The 23,767-nt window shown below is 40.9% G+C and overlaps 1 protein-coding gene and 1 long non-coding RNA gene across 2 annotated transcripts in view; one reads left to right on the top strand and one right to left on the bottom strand.

Moving 5' to 3' along the window:
* Nucleotides 1-23,767, top strand: part of EIF2A (eukaryotic translation initiation factor 2A) — an 84,266-nt gene that overhangs the window by 14,287 nt on the left and 46,212 nt on the right. The window contains exons 4-7 of the mRNA XM_073625987.1: nucleotides 5,685-5,803; nucleotides 8,425-8,524; nucleotides 18,609-18,691; nucleotides 21,555-21,628. Coding sequence (XP_073482088.1) covers nucleotides 5,685-5,803; nucleotides 8,425-8,524; nucleotides 18,609-18,691; nucleotides 21,555-21,628 — 376 coding nt within the window. The remainder of the gene's footprint in view (nucleotides 1-5,684; nucleotides 5,804-8,424; nucleotides 8,525-18,608; nucleotides 18,692-21,554; nucleotides 21,629-23,767) is intronic.
* LOC141139661 (uncharacterized) lies at nucleotides 405-22,130 on the bottom strand. The gene is made up of 2 exons (XR_012243782.1): nucleotides 21,959-22,130; nucleotides 405-1,746 (listed from the first exon to the last, which is right to left on the bottom strand). It is a non-coding gene; the product is annotated as an uncharacterized lncRNA (long non-coding RNA).

Genomic DNA, 23,767 nt, shown 5'->3' on the forward strand with positions numbered 1-23,767 from the left:
TAGTGCTTACAGTATTTATATTTGTAGCAGTCCTTGCCGCCCCTATGAAAAGCAATCAGAGGTGGATCATATTTCAGAGGGCCTTTGCCAGGCGGCTGGGAGGAAATATGTTGACTTTTCATCACCTGGTAATCATGTAAGCCTGCACCACCGCACAGCAACCAATCGCCAGGTGAAAATAAAAGAAAAAGCCTAAAAATGAAAACTACTGCAGCAACCACGCCTATGATTTAGTAAGTTGCAATATATAAAAGTTTGTTTTTCTTTTTAGATATGCCTTAAGGGCTTTTGTACACAGGATTTTGAGATTAATCCGTATGTTGTTTTCATACCTCTATGTACACGGCAAACGGAAGGTAGTGGCATATCAAAGACCCAGACACACTAGTCCTAAGGCAGTTAAGAACTTTTGCATAATCTCCCTTTATTTGTACTGCAAACATACAACTTGTCTGTATCACTTGTTGTGGTTCTTGGTACAGATCATTTATTCTTTCACTTCTTCTTTTATCTTCTCGAAGTGTGGGGTGTGTGTTTTTTTTTTTTTTTTTTTTTTTTTTTTTTGTTTGTTGTTTTTACACATTATGACAGCTCTCTGAAGGGTATTAAAGCGGAACCATACCCTCTTATGCTTTTACAGCCAAGGAAGCTGCCATCTTAGCCTCTGTTTGATACCCAGTTGCCATGTGCTGTATGTGATCAGTTATGACACCAGCCATCCGATGTCTTGACAGTCCATTCTATTTTACATGCATACATTGATGGGAAATGTAATTCTGGGGGATTCATCAATAGGAGCTGACCTCTCAACAGCTGTTTTTGTATGCCCGGTGACGATGTCCCAGGGATACTAAATTCTCCCTACAGGAACAAACTAAAATTTAAAAGAAAAATGCTATAACATGCTCTTAAGCAGCGGTCACCAACCAGTGGTCCATCAGAAAATGTTGGCAGTTCGCAGGGGTTCTGCTGCAAATCAATATTGTGGTGGATGCATACCGCCTAATGTTTCCAGTGTTCTCAATGCATGCTGACAGTCAGTACTGATGCCTCCTCTAGTTCCTGCTCCTGTGAACTCAGAGGGAGGTGCTGGGACTAGTGAAGAAATAGGGGACTTCCAATGGCAGCGCTGATAAGACTGGGAGGGATCCATGGCTGGATACATATGGACATATTCATTCATAGGTCATTACAGGAAGACTGTGTATAGGAAGCTCACTTGTTCAATGATTTGTTTCTGCGGAATCAAGTTGGTAGGCTGTATTGTTGCCAGTTTTGTTACCCCCAACCTCCCTTTTTAATCTTGCATTTTAGGTCTCTTGTTTGAACAGGACTGACAAGAAAATGTGTAGAGAAAACTTTAATAATATTCTTCTCAGTCTCATCAAAAAAGCAGATTTTCCTGGAATTCTAGTGGACTGGTTCTTATAGTAGAAGAAAAGTAAATAAAATAAGGACACTGTAGGTAGGGGATAAAGGTTGACAGCTCACATAATAAATAATAAGTCAACGTTTCTGGATGGTACTAGTTTTGTGCATTTTCTCACTCACAATCACTGTTTAGGAATGAATATTCTGTATTACATCCTGCAATGGGTGACAGGGCCTGGGAGTGGCTTCTACAGTCACAAATGTGAATCTCTTGTATCTGTGCTGATGGAAATTGGGACTCTGTTGAAGCGTCTTTGTGGCCGAGTTATAATACTTGCATGCATTTTTCTGGTAGTAGCTGGCTTGCTTGGTAAACTATTAAAATGTAAAAAAAAATGGTTAATACCTAGTCGAGCCACTCAGTTTTTGCTGTAGGCTAAAAAGGTATGAATGTGTACATTTAAATTGAGGTTAATACAAGTTTCCTAAATAGTGTCATCTATACATCAAGAGAGACAGCACAAGAGGAATACTGCTAAAGTGTGTATATCTTTGTATGGGCTGAGCACCATAATCTAGTAACTAAAGTTTTGTTTATTAATAGTCCATACACCTAAAATCCAGACTGTTTACATTTTATTTAATATGTTACTGATTATTTTTATCAGAAAAAGAAGCCACATTTATTTGGATATAGATTGAATCAAATTCAAGCTACACCAACTAATCACTCTCCCCCCGCCCTCCTAACACCTGTGATGACTTACCCTGTGTAAGGCCCCTTTCACATTGGGGCGGGAGGTGCGCCGGTGGTAAAGCGCCGCTATTATTAGCGGCGCTTTACCGTCGTTTTAGCGGCGGTATTGGGATGCTAGCGGGCCGGTTTTACCCCCTGCTAGCGGCCAAGAAAGGGTTAAAAACCGCCGCAAAGCGCCTCGGTAGAGGCGCTTTGCTGGTGGTATAGCCACGCTGCCCCATTGATTTCAATGGGCAGGAGCGGTGAAGTAGCGGTGTATACACCACTCCGAAGATGCTGCTAGCAGGACTTTTTTTCCCGTCCTGCTAGCGAACCGCTAGCCCACTGGAGACACAGCAGCAGCTGTTTTGGGTCAGTTTGCAGGTGCTATTTTTTGCACAATAGCACCTGCAAACCGCCCCAGTGTGAAAGGGGTCTAAGAAAGATGTAGGTACTTTCCTACTTTCAGACTGCTCTGGTTGAGTCATGTGATCTCTCATGTGTCAGCCAGCAGCAGCTGCAGGGGAATAGAGAGTGCTCAATAATGGCTGGAATGCTTTGGAGTAGTGACATCACCCATAGGATCCTATGGCCCATCCATTATTGATGCTCCCTCCTCTCCCCTTCAGCCAGCACTGGCTGACACAGGAAAGCCAGATCACGTGACCAGGCGGGAGCTGGATGAAAATAAAATATATACGTCTAGCTTACACAGGTTAGTCAGCATAGGTGTTAGGAGGGGGGAGAGCGCATTTTTAGGATTAGTTACATTTAGGCTTTTGTTCTAATTTAACCACTGGTGGACTTTGCCACATTTTAAAACCTCGGAATATTGATTAACCACTTCAGCCCCGGAAGATTTGGCTGCTCGATGACCAGGCCATTTTTTTCGATACGGCACAGTGTCACTTTAACTGACAATTGCGTGGTCGGCGACGCTGTACCTAAACAAAATTGATGTCTTTTTTTTCCCCACAATCAGAGCTTTCTTTTGGCGGTATTTGATCATCTTTGTGGTTTTTTTATTTTTTGCGCTATAAACAAAAAAGAGCGACAATTTTGAAAAAAAAAAAACACTATTTTGTACTTTTTTGCTATAATAAATATCCCCAAATTTAAAAAAAAAAAAAAAAAAAAAAAAAAGCTAATTTTTTTTTCTCAGTTTAGGTCTGTATGTATTCTCCTGCATATTTTTGGTAATAAAAATCGCAATAAGCGTATATTGATTTGCGCAAAAGTTATAGTGTGTACAAAATAGGAGATAGATTTGTGGCATTTTTTATTTTTTTTTTTTTTTCACTAGTAAATCTGCGATTTTTTTTTTTTTTTTTTTTTTTTTTTTTTTTTATCGTGACTGCGACATTATGGTAGCCACAACGGACACTTTTGACACATTTTTGGGACGATTGAAAATTATACAGCGATCAGTGCTTAAAAATGCATTGATTACTGTATAAATGTCACTGGCAGGGAAGGGGTTAACACCAGGGGACGATCAAGCGGTTAACTGTGTTCCCTGACTGTGTGTTCTAACTGTGGGGGAGGGGACTGACTATAGGAGATGACAGATCGTGGTTCCTAGCTATTAGGAACTCACGATTTGCATCTCCTCTCCTCTCCTCTCCTCACAGAACAGGGATTTGTGTGTTTACACACACACACACGTTCCTGTTCTGCTTCTCGTGGCCGACGGTCATGAGCATCGACACCCCAGCAGTGCAGCGGGTGCGTGCGTGCGCCTGCTATCCTGCATAAAGGAGCCGATGTACAGCTACAATGGTTCGTAGAATCGCGCTGACCTGCCGCAGTATGACAGCGGCTGGTCGGCAAGTGGTTAATCATTAGTGGACTTTCTGTATACAGCATATAAAGGTTCAGAATTTAGTTAAGGCCTCCTGGACCTTTAAATTGTTTGTTACCCCAACATTTCATATTTCTGATATGTGGCTGCTGTACTATGTACTTGTATGAAGACGCATCCTGTTCTCTTGTATTGCTTCCTTTATGTGAAATTCCTGGTGTTCCTGCCAGTCCCTCTGCTTTCCTATTAAATACTGACCACAAGCAGGAGAGCAAACGGTAATCAGTTCTCTAGCTATGCTGGGAACTCCGTATCCTCTCCTCCAATGATCAGACCTGTCCTGACACACCTCCTGCACAGCCATTCACTGGGAAAAGCTGTTTGCTGCAGCTTCCTCTCCCCCCAGCACTTATGCAGCTGAGAACAGAGGTAATGTGATCGCTTATATTAAAAAAAAATATTTATAATGGTTTTTGTTTTTGTTTTTTTTATATCTATAAAAAAATGTTTTGCATTTCGTTTCTATTTTTTACTGAATGGGTAGTTTTACAAGGTGATCATTTACAAGCACTCTAAATAAGTGAATCAAATTTTTGTAATTTGCTACTTTTTGATCTGTTAAATTTAAAGAGGATCTGCAGTCTGCTCACATAATTTGTAATAAAAACATCTTTGGCATTCTGAAGCTTCCCTCCAACCATTTTGCATATTTTATATATAATGTGATTCTGTACTTGCCAAATATGCTGCAGAAGTCTTCCTCCACTGAGTCTGGCTGCATCTATTTTAACTGTGGGCAGCTGAAGCTGCAGCCTGTTAACTTCCTGGATTTACACAGACACACAGAGGCACACCTCCAGCACTGCAGCTCTCATTGGCCCCCTTATGACTCATCCCCCCTCCTTTCCTGGCAAACTTTCACACGATGGAAAGCTGTGCATGATGTCATAAGCCTAGGCTTTTTACCAGACAAGAAACAGGAAGTGAACTGTATAAGGTATTTACTGGCAGAAAAAAAAATGTTTTACTATCCAAAGTTAAAACAACAAGGGCAGAAGATTTAATAGATGGGATGATGAAAAAAATGACTGAAGTTCCGCTTTAACAGTAAAAGTATTTTGTTTTATCTGTTTGATTAATGCAAAAAAATACTTGTCGATCTTGCCAGAAATCTTGTAGGCTGATAACATCTGCAGAGGCAGAGGGCACAGGAAGTTATCAGATAGCATTGTTCCCAGTTCTCTCTGTGGACTACAGAATACCCCTCTTCTCATTATAGAAGTGAGGAGAAGGGGAGGTGTTCTGGAGTCCTAAGACACCATAGAGTGAATGTATAATGTGGCCCTAGGGCATGAAGTATGTTACTTACAGGATGACCAGGTTAATGTAAAGAAAATGACCGCAGCTTGCACATTTAAACTGCACTATATTTCATATACTGTATATTGGTGGGTTTAGATACCCTTTTTAAAAAAGTTGTTTATTAGTCCCATAGCTGAAATGCAAATATTTGTCTGATTGTGTCGTTCCAGGATTACACAACAACAGTGAGATAATGTTGGCTAAATAGGCATGTAGGCACTTGACAACTAAATTTTAACTGCAACGTTTATGTGATTCCATAATGGCTTTTGACTACAAAAATGCAATGTTTGTATGGACATATGTGTTGTCATGTAGTGGCAGTGCATTGGTCAGGGACAAATGAGAATTGGTGGTGTAGTTTAATAATTAATCTGTGAAATCTGACTTTAAATGACCCTCTTGTGTTTCCAGAACAAATATAGTGAACAGTGCTGACAGCACGCTACTGCACAGCTTTGATCTGCCTAAAGTAGTCTGCCTTGAAATATCTCCAAAGAACACAATCCTGGCAACATGGCAGACCTACACAAGTAAGTAAATGTCAGCATGACCAATGTTGGCAAATAGTGACACTGGAGATGCAAAGTGATTCTGAGCTCCTCTAATGAGGCCTTATTTACAAAAAAATAATACAAAGGGCATAATATACGTTACCCCTGGAGACGATGGCTGTTCTTTTTCTAGTGAAGACAGAAAATCTTCACAATCCTTTTAAGCAGCAATTCCAGACCAGCAAGTAAACAGTAAACATTATTCTGCAGATTTTGCCAATGTGCTAAAATCTGTTCATTTTTTATAATCTTCTTCACAATGTCCCTAACTGCCAGATTGAGCAGAGTTACAGATAAGGCTGCAGCCTCCTGGCAAGGATCCTGTGCTGTGGATTCCTCCCTCACAACTATATATTGCTTCTTACTTTGTTGCCAGGAGATAGCACTAGAGAGGGAGGTGTGAATATATTTTATGAATTATCAGACTACAAGACAGGTAGGTTTTATCCCCTGTACAGTATTTGTTTAAAGGATTAGTAAGGCCTCATGTACACTGCTGCTGGTAAACGGACATTTAGGAGCAGTTGGAAGTTTTTTTCAACTGCTCCTGAACTCTCCTCTGTTATCAGTACATGTACACAGGGTCAGTAGAAATAGTAGTTTCTAGGCAATTGAGTTCAGAGGCTTTTTTTGGAACGCAAAAAAATGCGTTCAGAAGCTGAGTTTAGAGGTATTTCAAGCTCCAAATGCTTCTACACGCGGTATCTTGTGTTTAGCCACGTTTCGTTTCCAGGCGTTTTTCATTTTTGGCTATTTTGAAAAAAAAAAAAAACATTTTTAAAACGCTTCTAAACGCAAATGCGGCAAAACTAACATTTTAAACGTCGGTTACTATCTGTCAAGATAAATCGTTTAGGAGCGTTTGTAAAAACGTCCCGTGTGCATGAAGACTTAGATGTATGTATTTAAATGTATGTATATTTTACAAATTAAAATGGTATTAAACCCTTTTTAGTTTAGCACATTGAGCACAATAAACACTTCCCAGTAAAGTATTTGTTAAATTTCTTACCCCAGCATTTTCAGTTTACAATGTTTAGTGCTGTTGGCTCCTGCTCTCTCAGTACTGCTTCCCTAAACATCTGGTCTTTACAGGAAAGAGATAACAGCAGTCTCCAGTCAGTCTGTTAGCTTGGAGGAACATAAAAGTGCCTTGCCATCCTAGACTACAAGGATGCTTGTTTCTATTGATGCATACATAGTAGGGAGATGCAGTCATGGCACAAGCTTAAGGCTAGGTTCACACTGCTGCGAATTCTATTGCGAATTTGAGCTGTTGCGATCACTCAAATTCGCAAGTCATTTAAATTACATAGATTAACATTAGTGCCGTTCACATCAATGCGTTGCGAATATAACCTGCGGGAAAAAAAGGTAGTGTGCGAGTTTGATCCGATGCAAATTCAGCTCCATAGACTGAAAAATTTGCAGTAGAATCACAAGAACACATATAGAATTCGCAATGCAAATTCGCAACGCAATCGGAACAAAATCGTGCTAAATTCGCACTGCAGCAGTGTGAACCTAGCCTAAAGTACAGCTAAAGACTAAACTCTTTTCATTTTTGTATCGGATAGGGTGGAGAGGGATTAGAACTCCTGTCGGATTCACCTTCTCTTTTTGTCCTCATTATCATTGAAAGTGAACGTAATTCCCAAATTTTGGGTTGTCCCTGGAGAAGTAATAGAGGGGAAATCTTCCAATGGGAACACTAGCTCTGGTGACCTGGGGGCCCCTAGGGCATTTGCTTAATTTTCAGGGAATTCCTCTCACTTCCGGTTCTGGTCAACTTTGATACATAACCCTGCAAGGCTCTGACACGTTGATTTGATGTCTTGATCCACATGGATTAAATCCACCGGATTACACGTAGAGCGATGGCTGTTCTTTGAATTCATTGATGCCAATGCCTGAGTTGTCAAGAACACACATTTAAACCTAAGCAAGTAATTTAGGCCATGTGATTAAAAGCCAGCCACTCCCCTGGCAATGACATGGTTTGTTTTAATTCCCATCACTGTCACTTTTGCTAGAACGCTTCATCTTGGGGGGGAAATGTAGAGAACATCTAAAAGGTTTAGTTACTATGTAGTAGTTTGGTGTACTGTATCAATTTTGTTTCTTTATTGACCTGAGCTCTTGGGCTGTGCCTGGTCCATCCAGGATCACAAATGCTTGTCTGTAGCAATGGCTGTGAGCTTGTGTCTCTCTTGTACAGCCAGCTCCCGACCTTTTTGTAAAAGTGATCAGATGGCTGAAGAGGCTGCTGATCACTCTTACAGGACTCGATACAAGCTATTATCTGCCTTTGCAGCAGCTGCCTCCAAAGTTTTTCATTTGTGGATGAGCCAATATTCACACTAAAATATTCAAATTTCCACCATTCACCCAACCTTAGCATTCACATAAAACCCTTTGATTTTGCTGCCATTTGCACAACAACCACAACTTTATACTTTGTGCAAAACATACCTAAAACTATTGAGAGAATTCTGGGCAATTTGCACACAATGAATGTAGGTGCAAATTGTTTCTAAATAGGCCCCTTAATGATGTCTATATCTATGCTTCTTAACATTTACTGTCTGCTCCTTTAAAAGCTGGGAAGGATGGTACAGCAGGTGTTCCTAATCTACAACTGTACGACCTGAAAAATGGAAAGTGTGTGAAATCCTTCATTCAGAAAAAGATGCAGAATTGGTAAGTTTCTGGCTAAGAAGTATGGAAAAGTTATTTTTAGGCTGCATAGCAGTTCATATAATCAATATATATTTTACTTTTATTTTATTTAACATGTTTAGAACTGTAAACCTTTTACTGTTACCTGCATAAACACTTGAAAACAACAAAGAAATGACCAGATTCAGTGTTCTTTTTAATGGGCCTCATGCTTGGTTGCTGTTGGTGTCCTTAGTGAGAACTCTGTAGAGCTTGCTCCCTCTCTTGGTCAATGGTCTCAGCTACTCTGTGAGCCAAGGTAAAATGGATGGATATCAGAAGATGAATGGTAAACTACCAGTTCTCATTGTAGTTACTGAATAAGTCTGGAAACATTTAGCTCTGAACACTTTAGGGTAATCCCAGCTTCAGTGGTCAGGTAAGAAGATCTTCTAAACCTCAGATGTTACCATAAAGAGTATCTGTCAGCCCATTATTTTAAACCTAGATATGCTTAATATTTAATAAAGATTAAGCTCAGTTGAAAAAAATAAAATAAATGCAGGTAAAAAAAAGTGAATTAACAATTTTTTTATTTTTATTTTGTTGGAGCCGGAAAAGCATTGCACACGTGATCAGCTTATCGCGGGTGCCATGCAGGACTCCTACAGACTACGGGCAGGCAGTTTCACACAGACGGGAAGAATCAATGAACTACCACAGTGCTCATCAGCGCACTGGTGGTTGAGAACTACAAGCCGACAGCTGCAAAGGCTGTTGGTTACTTGTATTTCTTCCATTCATGAACAAAAAAGAATGATGCAGCTGGGCAGGCGGCACCCCACATTGCTACTTTTATTTTAAATTGTGAAGATCTTTCCCCGCCCCCCTCACTCGCTGTCACAAGGGGGGAAGTGCTGGGGCATTTGTAACATGTTACAAAAGGTGTACTTATCCTTTAATGTGACAGTCCCATATATTGTAAGAAAAATTTGAAGATCATAAAATGTGCAATTATTGTTTTTACTAAAATATTGATTTCTGAAACAGGGTTTCTTTTTTTTTATTTATTTATTTTTTGTGTTTTTACATTGCTACTTTTCCATCTCACACAGATAAAAACACAAGCCTGTGGCAGCTATAACTGACACTATTTTGGTGGATTAAATCACTTGGCAACTTTGGGATTTCCAGGACCAATATATACAGCTGTAATTGTCTCTTTCCCTTCCTACAAGGCCATAACCACTGTGTTACTCTTTTACATTGGGATTCCACAGTTTATTCGGCAGCCTAGTTAAGGGTGACACTGTGGGGTTGATTTACTAAAGGCAAATGTGCTAAAGTTTCTCTTTGTAAATAATACCCAATCATGTGCATAAAAAACCTGCATTTTTGCTTGCACATGATTGGATGATGGAAGTCCGCAGAGCTTCACCTCATTCACTAAGCTCTGGGGCAAATTCTCTTGCAATGTACAATTTGCCTTGCAGAATGAGCAACTGTTTTCCCTTTGGTAAATCTACCCCGATCTCTCAGCTTTGTAATGGTTGTGGCAATTGGTGAAAAGTGGGAATTCTACATTTCTGTTCTTCATCTGGTCTATTAATAGTGAGTTGCACCCTAATTATAGGTGAAACACTTAACACATTGAATTTTAATGCACTGCAACGCTTACTGTTCTGCTACTGTACCGGCAAACATAGCCCTCACTCCTCCAGCACTGGGCGCAGACTTCCAGTGGTTGCTGGCTGCTCCACAGATTCCATGTTTAGACAAAAGAGAAGAAAAGGAAGCCACTCTCGATTTAAAAGCCTTGTATATAAATGTATTGAAATAACCAATGCACAGACTGTTCCACTGGATCATACAGCCTCTAATGCCTTTCAAAGCATCTGTTGCACCAATAGGCTCCAGAGTGGAGTGAACCGAGTTAAGGGCTGCAGGAGAACAGTATGAGCATTGGATAGTCCAAAAAATTCATATACAAGGCTTTTATATGGGGAGTGGCCTCCTTTTCTTTTTGTCTAAATGTGGAACATTTGGATTTTTTTTTCTTTAGTTTATTATTATTATTATTATTACTATACAGGATTTATATAGCACCAACAGTTTACGCAGCACTTTACAACATTAGGGCAGACAGTACAAGTACAATACAATTCAATACAGGAGGAATCAGAGGGCCCTGCTTCTTAGAGCTCACAATCTAGGAGGGAGGGTCAAGTTATACAAAAGGGTAATAGCTGTGGGGGATGAGCTAATGGAGAAAATAGTGCAGTTGTTAGATGGAGGCAGGATAGGCTTCTCTGAAGAGGAAAGTTTTCAGGGATCGCCTAAAAGTGGATACATTTGGAGACAGTCTGACAGATTGGGGTAGGGAATTCCAGAGGATGGGCGAGACTCGGGAGAAGTCCTGGAGGCGGATATGGGAGGAGGTGATGAGGGAGCTAGAGAGCAGGAGGTCTTGGGAGGAACGGAGAGGGTGATTAGGTTGGTATTTTGAGACTAGGCTAGTGATGTAGCTGGGGGCAGAGTTGTGGATGGCTTTGTAACTAACTTATTGTTAGTATTTTGAATTTAATTCATTGGGCAAGTGGGAGCCAATGGAGGGATTGGCAGAGAGGGGTAGCAGACACTGAATGGTTTGTAAGGTGGATGAGTCTGACAGCAGCATTCATGATGGACTGAAGGGGGGATAGTCTATTTAAAGGTAAGCCAATGAGGAGGGAGTTGCAGTAGTCGAGGCAAGAGATAACCAGGGAGTGAATCAGGAGCTTTGTAGTTTCATTTGTTAGAAAGGGACGTAGTTTAGAGATGTTGAGGCGGCAAGCTTTGGAAAATGATTGGATGTGGGGCAGAAAGGAGAGCTCCGAATCCAGGATAACACCTAGTACCCTGACATGTGGGGATAGGTGGATGGTTGTGCCATTGCTCTTGACAGATAAGTCAGGGGAAGAGGCACGTGGGGGAGGAAATATTATAAGCTCGGTTTTGGACAAGTTGAGTTTGAGGAAGTGGTGTGACATCCATACAGATATGTTGGTTAGTAAGTTAGTGATGCGTGAGGAGACTGATGGAGTGAGTTGAGGGGTGGAGAGATAGATTTGTGTGTCGTCAGCGTAGAAATGATATTGAAAGCTGTGAGAGGCCATCAGCTTCAGGGAAGAGGTGTAAATTGAAAATAAGAGGTCCAAGAACAGAACCTTGGGGGACCCCGACGGAGAAGGGAAGAGGAGTGGAGGAAGTAGAATTGTAAGTGACACTGAAGGTGCGTTGGGATAGGTAGGATGAGAGCCACTGAAGAGCACAGTCACGGAGACCAAGGGAGTAAAGTTTTTTTTTTTGAGGAGGGGGTGGTCAACCGTGTCAAAGGCAGCTGAAAGATCCAGAAGTAGGAGTACAGAATAGTGTCTGTTGGTTTTTGCAGTTAGTAGGTCATTTGTGAGTTTTAAAAGAGCAGTTTCTGTGGAGTGTTGAGAAAAGACAGTTTGAGGAGAGAGGCTGCAATTGTGAAAAGGAGGAGAGGTAAAGAGTGCATGTTTCAGAGAGGAAGATGAGCTAATTTGGAATTGAGGTCATATGCAGTCTGTTGTGGTTTGCTTTGTGCAAATCTCTGAAGTGCAAGAGCAGAAGTGCCACTTATTTAAAGAACCCCACTTCTTTGGAAGAACCCCCTGTATGTGCAGCCCCCTGTATGTGTTCCCCGTAAAGAAGGCCTTGTATTCATATTGTGTTGGGTGTTGGTAGAATATGGCAATTAATCAATTAGGAGGGGATATTAGGAACACAGCTAGCAAAGCAAAACTTTCACACCACAATCAAACTGCAAGTTTATTTTCAAGTTTGAAAAAAATGACAAATGGAATGTAAGAACATGAACAAAAAACACCTGCTGCGTAATGCACGGTAAAACCCCTCATGGATTTTTTGACAGGCAGACCAAAATGTTGGTAAAAAATATATATTTTATTATAACAACACGGTAAAATAGTACAAAATCATCAATGAACATCATATAGTATTAATGCAATTATGAATAGAAGATCATGATACATAATACCCAAAATAACGCATTCTGTATGTCTGGCGCATACTGCCCATAGATCCTGGTGGGCTAGCTATCGTACATACTGGCGTAGACACCTTACATGTTTGAGATTAATTATAGTCGTCCTTCAGAGGTTTTTTTTTGCTAGAAAATTACTTAGAAAAAAGATGTATAATGTTTGGGGGTTCTAACACCCTAGAGAATAAAATGGCGGTGGTTGCAATACTTGCTCAGCGGTCTTACAAGCGCACTTTTTTTTAATTAAAAAAATAAGACAACAGTAAAGTTAGCCCATTTTTTTTTTTATGTTGTGAAAGATAATGACGCATTGTAAATTGATACCAAACATGTCACGTTTCAAAATTGCGCCCGCTTGTGGAATGGCGACAAACATTTTTATTTTTACACTGTTCTTTAAAAAATAGAAAAATTGTCACTTTTATTCCTATTACAAGGAATGTAAACATCCCTTGTAATAGAAAAAAAAGCATGACAAGACCTCTTAAATATGAGATCTGGGGTAAAAAAAAAATGTTTAAAAAAAAAAAAAAATGTCCCTTTTTTAGAGCTATGGGCGGAAGTGACGTTTTGACGCTGCTTCCGCCCTGCAATGGTATGGAGATGGGTGGGGGCCATCTTCCCCTCACTCGTCTCCGTGCCACTGACGTGAGAGGATCCGATCGCCTCCGCCACTGCCGGCGGCTCCGGTAAGCGGCGGGGGGCACCGGAGCGCGGCGGGAGGGGGGGTCCCTCTCCCGCCGCCGATTAAAAGTGATCTCGCGGTGAATCCATCACAGGGACCACTATTATCGGAAACGGGACCGCCGGTCGAAAAAGAGGATACCGGGATTATAGGCAGCTAGCTGCTGCTATAGCAACGATATTCCTTTTCAAAGTTAGGATGTGTATCGGCGGTCCGAAAGTGGTTAAGAATAACTCGCCCTTTTTTTTTTTTTACTAAAGTATACGCCACATTTTTTTTAAGGTTATTATCCGATTAAGGAATTAATTGAAACAATCGACCAACTAAACGATTATGAAAATAATTGTTAGTTGCAGCCCTAGTAATATTGGGGTTGATTTACTAAAGGCAAATCCAGTTTGCACTGCAAGTGCGGTCGCTGTAGATCTGAAGGGAAGATCTGAAATGAGGGGAAGCACTGCTGGTTTTATCATCCAATCATGTACAAGCAAAAATGATTTTTTTTTATTTTCCTTGCATGTCCCCCCCCCCCCCCTGAGACCTACAGCGACTGCACTTCCAAGTGCACTTGCAGTGCAAATTGGATTTGCCTTTAGTAAATCCCATAGTAACATTAAAAATGCATATATTCATGTGTGTGTGTGTGTGTGTATGTATGTGTATGTGTATATATATATATATATATATATATATATATATATATATATATATATATATATATATATATATATATATATATGAGAGAGAGAATATTCTATCCAGATGGAACCATGAGGAAATGAGCCCAAGGCTGCACATACAGGGACCCCAGGTAACAGAGCAGAGGCTGCCATCATGTAATGTCAAACAGCCAGTTAGTAATCGGTCGTTGGAGATATAAAGAGCTGTTAATATGATGTACAGGTGTGCAGGGACACAGAGACATTTTGTAATATAGTCATAAGCACGGTTCTTATAGATTAAGACTGGCTAGTATCCAGTTACATATCTCATGATTGAATTCAAAACAGTCTGCCTCATAGTTCAGCATACCTTAGTCTCCACGGTCAGCTCCAGTGCAACCTAGTCCCAGTTGTCTGCTGCAAGAATGACCACACAGGAAGGAGCAGATATACTCAGCTGAAGGACTTGATGATTCAATTCCCAATTGAGTAATAGGGGACAGCTGATAAGGCAAGATGGAAATGCTGGTGCCTACATCTGGGCATCCAGCATCCATTATGGATCTCTTGGCGTAAGGGCACTCGGTGCGGCCACGTCACCCCAGAACGAGAGAAGCCAGGCAGAGCCGCATCCTGCGTCATCATGCCACCGACGTGTGTGCGGCCGCCCTACCGTGCTCCAGGGTGGAACGCAAGCAGGAAGAGAAATGAGGGTGGACCCCCCACAATTTCCTAAGGCCAAAAAGGAAGTCTGGAAGTCAAATGGGGGGGGGGGGTTTGGGGCGTGAGGTAAACCCACGTGCGCCGGGCAGTGCAGAAAGGGCCCAGTCCTCCCAGTCCTCCGGCGCCATCCAGGAAAAAAAAAAAAAGTATCCGCGCATGCACAGTCCAGGGACATCATATGCACAGGGTTGACCCCTAGTGGTGGTAATAGATATGACATTTGTACACACTACAGTGGAACCCCGGATTACAAGCATAATCCGTTCCAGGAAAATGCTCGTAATCCAAAGTACTCGCATATCAAAGCGAGTTTCCTCATTGCAGTCAGTGGAAACGAAAATAATTTGTTCCGCATTGACTTCAATGGCATGCAATACCACATGCGGCCAGAGGTGGGGGGGCGCCACAGAGCCTCGGAAACGGGGTTTGCCGAGGTCAGCCGAGCTGTCCTCGGTCCTTTCCGTGCATTTCCAAACGGCGCCGGCGCTCCCCACCTCAGGTCAAACGCGGTACTGCACACGCTTTGGCCTGAATCGTACTCGTTTGCGAGACAACACTCACAAACCGAGTTACGATTTTTTAAAATACACTGCTCGTATTGTGAAATGCTCGTTAACCGCATTACTCGCAACCCGAGGTTCCACTGTAAATGTCTTTTATGCACACTACCAAATTGACAATGAACAATGAGGCCTGGTGGCAGGGTGGCTTTAAGATAGTAAATCCATCTTAGTTCACTCTGTAACAGCAATTTATTAAAATCCCCTCCTCTAATGCCAAAAATTTTATTTTCGGAATAGTTTCCCTGTGAACCAGAGAGCTATGTCTACAAAGTGGTAATTCTGAATCTTTTTTATTTGTGCTCGTTATATTTCGATAGATCCTGCGCCAGAATTCCAACTTGGTCTTGCCAACATAGTAACATCCGCACTCACATGATAATAGATATATTCCAGGGGTGCTGCAGTTAACATAATGTTTAGATTTAAATCTCTCCCCATTTGGTAAGGTGATACATTTACGGGTGTCTAAATTGCCATAGCCACAGTTCCCACAGGGAAAAGCACTCATAATCTTGTATTTTTTTATCTCTCTATGCTTGGTACTCTGCACAAATGTATCCTGTAAAGATGAGGCCCTTTTTATAAGTGATCAATGGATGGTCAGAAACAAAAAAGGCATACTTAAAAGATGCCAGTATTTCCTAAAGATACCACTGATTTTCTTATGTTGCCTACAACAGTGGTCACCAACCCTATCCTTAGGGCCCACTAACAGGCCAGGTTTGCGAGATAACTGAACTACTTCACAGGTGATATCATTTGCTGCTCAGTGATTGTAGTCTTCTAGTCTGCATCTCCCCAAGGTAATACTTAAAATCTGGCCTGTTAGTGGGCCCTGAGGACAGGGTTGATGACCACTAGCCTACAATATTTTGTTGTGATTCTAGTACAGGGATTTCCAAACTACGGCCCTCCAGCTGTTGCGGAACTACACGTCCCATGAGGCATTGTAGAACTTTGACATTCACAGACATGACTAGGCATGATGGGAATTGTAGTTCCTGAACACCTGGAGGGCCATAGTTTGGAGACCCCTGTTCTAGTAGACCTAGTTTCCTGCACCTTTTTTTGAGAAAAAAGTAACTCGTGCCGTGATCTATTTTTTGCTTTTTTATATGCTTTTTTAGGGATCTCATTTGAATACCCTCTTCCGCGTAGTCTAGCTCTTGATGTTTGAGCCTCTTTCTTAAATAGGGCATCACTCGAGCAGTTGCGTCTAGCCTGAATGTATTGTCCACAGGGGATAGATGTTATCCAAGGTTCCGGATGGAAGCTAGAGGCCTTGCATATGGTGTTTCCTGCCTTAGGTTTTCTGAATAGTTTTCTAAATAAATGGCCGTTGGAATGTTTATGTATAGTTACATCCAAGAATGTAAAGGTGGATGAACTACAAGTCAAAGTAAATTTGAGGTTGAAGGTGTTATTCTTATGTAATCAAGAAATTGGTTCAGAAGTGTAATGGGGCCTTCCCATAAGATTAGAATATCATCTATGTATCTGTACCATGCAATTGCATGGTCCATGTACATAGATGCTGTATCTATAAGTACCATGCTTATGACTATATTGCAATCTAAATGTCTGAGTCCCTGCATACCTGTACATCATATTAACAACTCTTTTTATATCTGCTTATCTATACAGATGAACATCATAATAGTAATCCGTCATTGGAGAGTTTATTAACTGGCTGTTTGGCACTACATGGTAATGGCCGTTACCTGGGGTCCCTGTATGTGCAGCCTTGGGCTCATTTCCTCGTGGTTCCATTTGGTGCTTGTCTGCGCTGCCCTCTCTGGGAAACAACTGATCACTTACTCATTAGTTATATGCAATATCTATCTGTTTTTCTTTATAATTTTGGAAGTATGACATATGATCCGTTTATGCCATATATAGATACATGCATGCACTTTTCTTTGCGCTATATGCATTTTTATGTTACTATATTACTAATATGATATGATATATTTATATTGTAGAACTACTACTACTACTACTACCCATTTGACATAAAACCTCTAAAGGACTATAATCCTTCCAATCCCAATAACATATAAGAAGAGCAAATACATCAGATACAAATATGTAACCAAGACATATGCAGACACAATATTGCTCCGGCTAGAAGAGTTGTTAGTTAGGATGTAAACATCCTGTGGAACTTTGATAAAAATAATGTTCTTTAGCAAGGAACATACATTCCATGTTAATAATTATGCTACCAAACTTTGTTTGTGCTCTAAATTGCCTCCAGCATTGTCCCTGCTTCTTCTTGCCGGAGGCTGCCATTTTGTTGAAGCCCAGAGTCCCTGAACATCAGTAAACCTTTAGGTTGTCCGCAGATCGACCTCAAGAATTCAGGACAGTGTCTAAAAACTGAGCAACTGAGAATGTGCAGAGCAGGGTGAGACGGTGTATTAGGCCACTTTCACACTTATCCGTCACATATGCGTTTTTGCCACAATTCTGTGCGTTTTTTAAAGTACATGTGATTCATAAACCGCACCAAATAATGCATCGCTGTTGTGTTTTTGCCTCATTTTTATTGCATTTTCCATTGCTTTCAATGGGAAGGTGCGTTTTTGGTGCGTTTTTTTTTTTTTTTTTTAGTTCCCAGTGTGAACACATTCGTTGATTGATACCTTGCACTTTCTTCGGCGACACTTGGCACTACACTCTGGACCATGGACACAATAGGCAGCATACGAATTTCTTGTGGATTGTTAGCCCAGCCACCAATAATTCCACAATGGAGATCTGCACCTTTCCTGCAGTCCTTGCATCTATACCTGACGTCGCTTGAAAAAACCCTCAATGTGAAAGCAGCCTTACTTGATTTTAAACTGTTTAGGCACTTATTTTTAATGTTTTACATAGCTATACCTGCAAAAGTTGCCAACATGAGGTGATCTAGCTTAAAATGGATGTTGAGCCCCTATAGTATATTCATGCCAACCCTTCAGTTAAATAACTATGTGTCCCAGTGTCTGTGCTATAATAAAATATGCTGATTTCTACTTCATATCGGAGTGTCTCCTGGCCTCTCTCCTCTCCCGGGCTGACAGCTACAGCAGGAGGGGCCGAGAACTCCCACTAACGTCAGCCGGGAGGAGAGAGGCAAGTAGTCACGTGAGCGCTGGGAGGCGCTCGGATATGAGGTATAAATCCGCTACATTTTTATATAGCACAGACACTGGGGGACACATCGTTGGTTAAAAGAGGGGATGGCATGAATATATTACACTTATTGCAGCAGGAGGGGAGTGATCGGCACTGTCAGGGGCGGGGGGATACAGAGGAGAGCTGTCATCCACAGCGGCACGTAAACTTACCATGGTGTTTAATTCACTGTTTTAGATGGCTATTGTTTAATAAACCCAATAAACATTTTCTAAATAAAAAAACTCTTGGGTTTCTCCAGGTCTCCTTGCTGGTCTGTGGATGAGAAGATATGTGCCAGGAATGTAAATAATGAAGTGCACTTCTTTGAAGACAACAGTTTTGGTATGGTATTAATTAGCAACGTAGAAAAGCATACCAGCTAGTAAAACTTTCTTGTGGCCTAACATTGGTATAGAAATCCAGCTTTACCTAAAATGTGAGATGCTTGCCACTAGTGATACAGGTTCTCTATGATTGTTACTTTAGAATTTGACAACAAAAAGCCATGGAATAAAACCCTTCTGACTCACTGGTAGAACACCTATTATTCCTCTGCTACCTAGCAGTTGTGAATACCGTGTGTTGCTTGTGCGAAAATGCATTTACTGTGTTGACAAGCAAAATGCACTAGAGAGAGACTAATTTAATTGTTTGGCCACGACTGTCTGTTACGTTTAGAGACGGATATATCATACCATGATGCAGGGTCTTGCAGAGTACTGTAACCCGTGGTTTCATCAGATTCCTGGTAAAAGGAAATGTGTGAAGATTGAAGTGGCAGTGTTACCAAATACAGCTGATGGGTACAGCTGTCATAATATATTGAGGTTTTACTTATAAAAGATTGTGATGGTATTACACTGCTGTCTGAAGTTTGAGATATATAAGCATAACTAATGACAAAAGTATAGGGTTTTGTGTTGGAACTGTAATCCTCGGCATACAAGTTAGTTGAAGAGGAAGTAAACCCTGATGGGTTTTACTTCCTCTTTTGCTCTCTGCAAAGCCTGCAAATTAACTAGCCCATTATGTGACACCTGCAAACAAATTCATCGCTGTCCCCTGTGCAGGCTGTGTCCATCTTCGTCCCTCTTTCTTCCGGGGGCCGCAGACTCCGGCTCTTCGACTGGCCGGGGCCGCGTGACGTCACTCCCGCGCATGCACGTGGGAGCCGTCAGTAACTGCACACACTGGGGGAAGAAACGACACGGAGGTTCGTTTCTTCACAGCGCATGCGCCGATTACATCATCGGCGCACTACAAGTGAATTGTCTCCTAAACCACATGTTTAGGAGATATTTCCATTACCTATAGGTAAGCCTTATTCTAGGCATACCTATAGTTAAAAGTCACAACCACTTTAGTATGTAAAATACATTGTAAAATTTGTTTTCATTTTTCATAAGTCACAATATCACTAGTATGATTTTTCCCTCTAAGTTTAATGAGCGCTTTGTAATGTTTTGCATAACTGATGAATGGTCAAACACCAATAAGATTTAGATCTCTGAATATAAGCAACATAATATAATCATATAACATTATTTCCTGCTGCATGTATGATCTTCATTTCAAATAGTTTTCAATACCATTCTTGTCACAAATGTGTGACAGAAATCTCAGATCCCTTTTGTCATAAGCCTTGGAACATTGTATTTTCTTTTAGGACTTCTGTACACGGGCGCAAGAAAAAATGCTCCAGATATGCTGCCAGGAAAAATGCCTCTAATGATGCGTTTTCTATGTGTGTACACACAAGTATTGCGTTTAGATGCATATAAATGTAAAGTAATTCTGTTGGCTAGAGTATTCATTTATTTTAGCCACTAGAATACATTTACGTGCATAAGCATTCGTTAACTCACATATGGGTTTGAATTACACTGGAAGACATCTCTCTGAATGCAGGTTTGGGGCTTTTTTTATTTTTTCTTCTGAACGCTGTTCTAAAATACACCTGTAAACGAAACAATGTGCATATGCCCATTCGATAACCTAGAGTTGCTTTCAGAGGCATAAAGAAAGCCAGATACCCCTAGCCGCAGCATTTTTGTCTGCCCTTGTGTCTGAGCCCTTATACATACCTCCCAACATTTTGAGATGGGAATGAGGGACACCTACTAACAAGCGTATGTAGGCATAGGACACGCCTTCGCCACACCCCCTTAAAGGAAAATTAACCAAAAAAAGTTAATTAAATCCACAAGGACTTTTTTATTTTTAACAACTACTATTCACTTATATTGGCTCTTAAAATGTACAAATGCAGCAGTTTGGAAATTGGATAAAAGTTTTAGTACTGGGAAACACTTTTTGAAAAATATAAAGTACATTTTATATACAACTATGAGGATCAGACCAAAGTGAGGGACACATGAGGAGGACAGAGGGACATTGCTCCAAATCAGGGACAGTCCCTCGAAATCAGGGACAGTTGGGAGCTATGTCTTATATGTAAATGAAGATTGTTTTTTCCTGGCAGACAGGATTCATGCCCTGGCACAGAGCAGATAATTTAAGGGGAAGCTAGCTAATTTAACACGTTTATCTTGCAGAACTGTCTGTATTGCTTTAAAGCCACCAAACAGATCCAGAAATTGGCTAAGAAAAAAGTTGAGGACATGGAGGTGTATATAGTTCATGGATTTTAGACTTTCACAGTTAAATCCAAAAGCAAATATTTATTATAAAGCAGCTTACCAATTATAAGATGTGATGGCTGCATTTATTTTATTTTTCTGACTTTCTTTTATTTTCACCTGGTGATCAAGCCAGTAAGTCTGTTTTTCACAAGAACAAATTGTCCTGCAGATGTAGCAGTTACAGGGCAAAGCATTTACTACTGGCAGTGGTGATCACTGACGGGTGCTTAGAGAGATCCACTTTTATTTAGGTAAAACCTTTATCCGCCTGCCAAAAAAAACCTGCTGTAACTGCTTATAAAGTGTTAGCTGAAGTTCTACTTCAGTTTGCTAGTACAGCTCACACTCCCCTCCCCCCAGACTGACAATACTGCTGTCCAAAGGTGCCCCTGTGCTCCTTCATACAGAGTAGGGGCACTCTAATACAGTAGGTGTGTCATTGGCCAAATCACCAGGTGAAAACAGAGGGAAACAAGCCTAAAACTGTAATATGTTACATCTTTTGTTTTGGGTTTAACATTTGTTTTAAGTAGAAGCTTTAGTAATGTTTTTTATTTTTCCAGATACAATTGCAAATAAACTGCACTTACAGAAAGTAAGCGATTTTGAATTGTCACCTGGAGATCATCCTTGCAAGGTAGAGTACCAATGTTTAATTTCATGGCTAATGTGCTTAATTTTAACTCCGATTCATCAAAAAGCAAGCTGTACTTTGTTTCCACAGAGAAAGCTTTCTTCATTCTGTGTTTTCAGCGCTCTGCCTTGGTAAATAATATAGGACCCGAAAACATGCTCATTCAAAAAAGATGTGTCTGACACGTTACGCTCCTATCAATTCTCTATTTCTAGCCTTTCAGTCTGGTCATCAAATCTTAATTTTTATTAAAGCAAACATATACTTAAGTGTTAATAAAACTGTCTCTAACAGGCTTTCTGGCATTGATGAGCAAAAGAATAGCTGGCATACCTGTCCTGGAGAAAATGATGGTCTGGGCTCCCTCTAGTGCTGATCGCTTGTGTGAGGGTCATACAATGCCTGCAGTAGAGGATGTTAAGCCATTTGAAAGTCTCTTCAGTAGACATCATATGACCAGGGGGCTGACCCATAATACATGCAGCTTGCATAAGAGGTAGCCCAAAGCAGAATTTTCTTCAGAAAAAGGAAGTATTTCAGCCCTTCTGTTACTAATACATTTTTCATGTTATACGAGGTATGTCTATTGAATAACGAGACTGTGATCCCACCTTGTAAACAAAGCAGTCAGAACCAGTTAGAACTGTATGTGTGGTGACCTTGAACATGTTTGAAAGCTTTGCAGCAGTTTCTCCAAACCCCCTCAACCCCCCATACACTGAACCTTTTCTGCTAAGGATTTTTATTCACATAATGGTTGATTAGTGCACAATCATATGATTTTGCCAGTGAAGAGGTTTCAGAGTGAAAAAATTCATTCAGGAACTCGAGTGACTCTTTCAGCATCTTACTCAACTCCCTTGGAAACAGTGTGAAGTTGTTCAGGTTTGTTTTTTGTTTTTTTGTTTTTTTATATAAAACGATTGACCTACTGTGTAAAAAATAGGGTTGTAATGGTGCTTCACTCTTTCTTGCCACCCTGCCCTTGTTCCGTTGTGCCTGTACCCGATCCCCTAGTGTGCACAAAAGTAGAAGCAATGTTTCAGCACAGGAGGATGCTTTATTAATTTAGTTTTTGTTTGTTGCAAATGTTAACTCTTTTTATTAATGTCTTCTCTGAAGCTTTGTTTAAATAGTCCTGTAGTATTATAAGGGACAGTGGACTATGTTTGAATGGGGAACTTCTCTGTGAGTCTGTGTTCCTATTGTAAGACTGGGAACATCTAGGTGTTTAGAGGTGTGGTCAAGGCTCAGAACTGCATATCATGGTAGGTTCAGGAACGCATATCGCTCAGAATACAGGATTTAGGAGTGCATATCACACAGGGCTCAGGAGTGTGTATCAGACAGGATGCAGTAGTAAGTAACACAGGCCAATGTATAAAAAAAATATTACTTCCTCCCAATCCCCCAGTACAGAGCTTCCCTTCACACACTCCCTCCCCACCCAAACAACAAAACAAGACACACACTTACCTGAGAATGACAGGGAGAAGTTCTCAGGCGGAGCGGGGAGGCTGGTGGCTTTTTTCAACCACATTACGTTTGAAAAAAATCCCAGATTCTACTAGAGCAGCAATTAGGATTAGCTGCAGAGGTATAGTTCTGCTTTAAAGGATAAGTTCACCTTTCGTAACGTGGTACATGTTATGCCCATATTTAGGCTGTAACATGCTACTAAAGCACCCACCCGCACCCCGACTTGATCCCCCTTATGTGCGAGAGGACAGGGGATCCTCTCCCCGCACCTGCTGTTACAATTTTTTAAAAACAGCGCAGCTGTGCGAGGCTCTGCCCACACAGCCACATCATTCATTCAGAGTTCTGTGAATGAATAAAAGAAATGAAAGTCCCTTCTTCCACCGCAAAAGATAGCTTGTAGTTATCAATGAACTGTGAAGGCACTGGTGAGTACTCTCACAGTTCATTGATTTATTTATTTTTTCTGGACTTCAGTAACTGTCTGCCTGTAGAGGAGATAAGGGCAGACAGCTGTACTTAGAGTCTTCAGGAGCCTGACATTGCAGCTATGGTTTGCTGATCGTTGTGTGCAATGCTCTGCAGGCGCCTAAGAAAAAATCAATTGATGCATGTTGTTTTGCAGGTAAAAAAAAAAAAGTGCCATTATTTATTTTTTAAAGT

Source organism: Aquarana catesbeiana, linkage group LG04 (assembly GCF_042186555.1).
Source record: "Aquarana catesbeiana isolate 2022-GZ linkage group LG04, ASM4218655v1, whole genome shotgun sequence".
NCBI classification, from domain to species: Eukaryota; Metazoa; Chordata; class Amphibia; order Anura; family Ranidae; genus Aquarana; species Aquarana catesbeiana.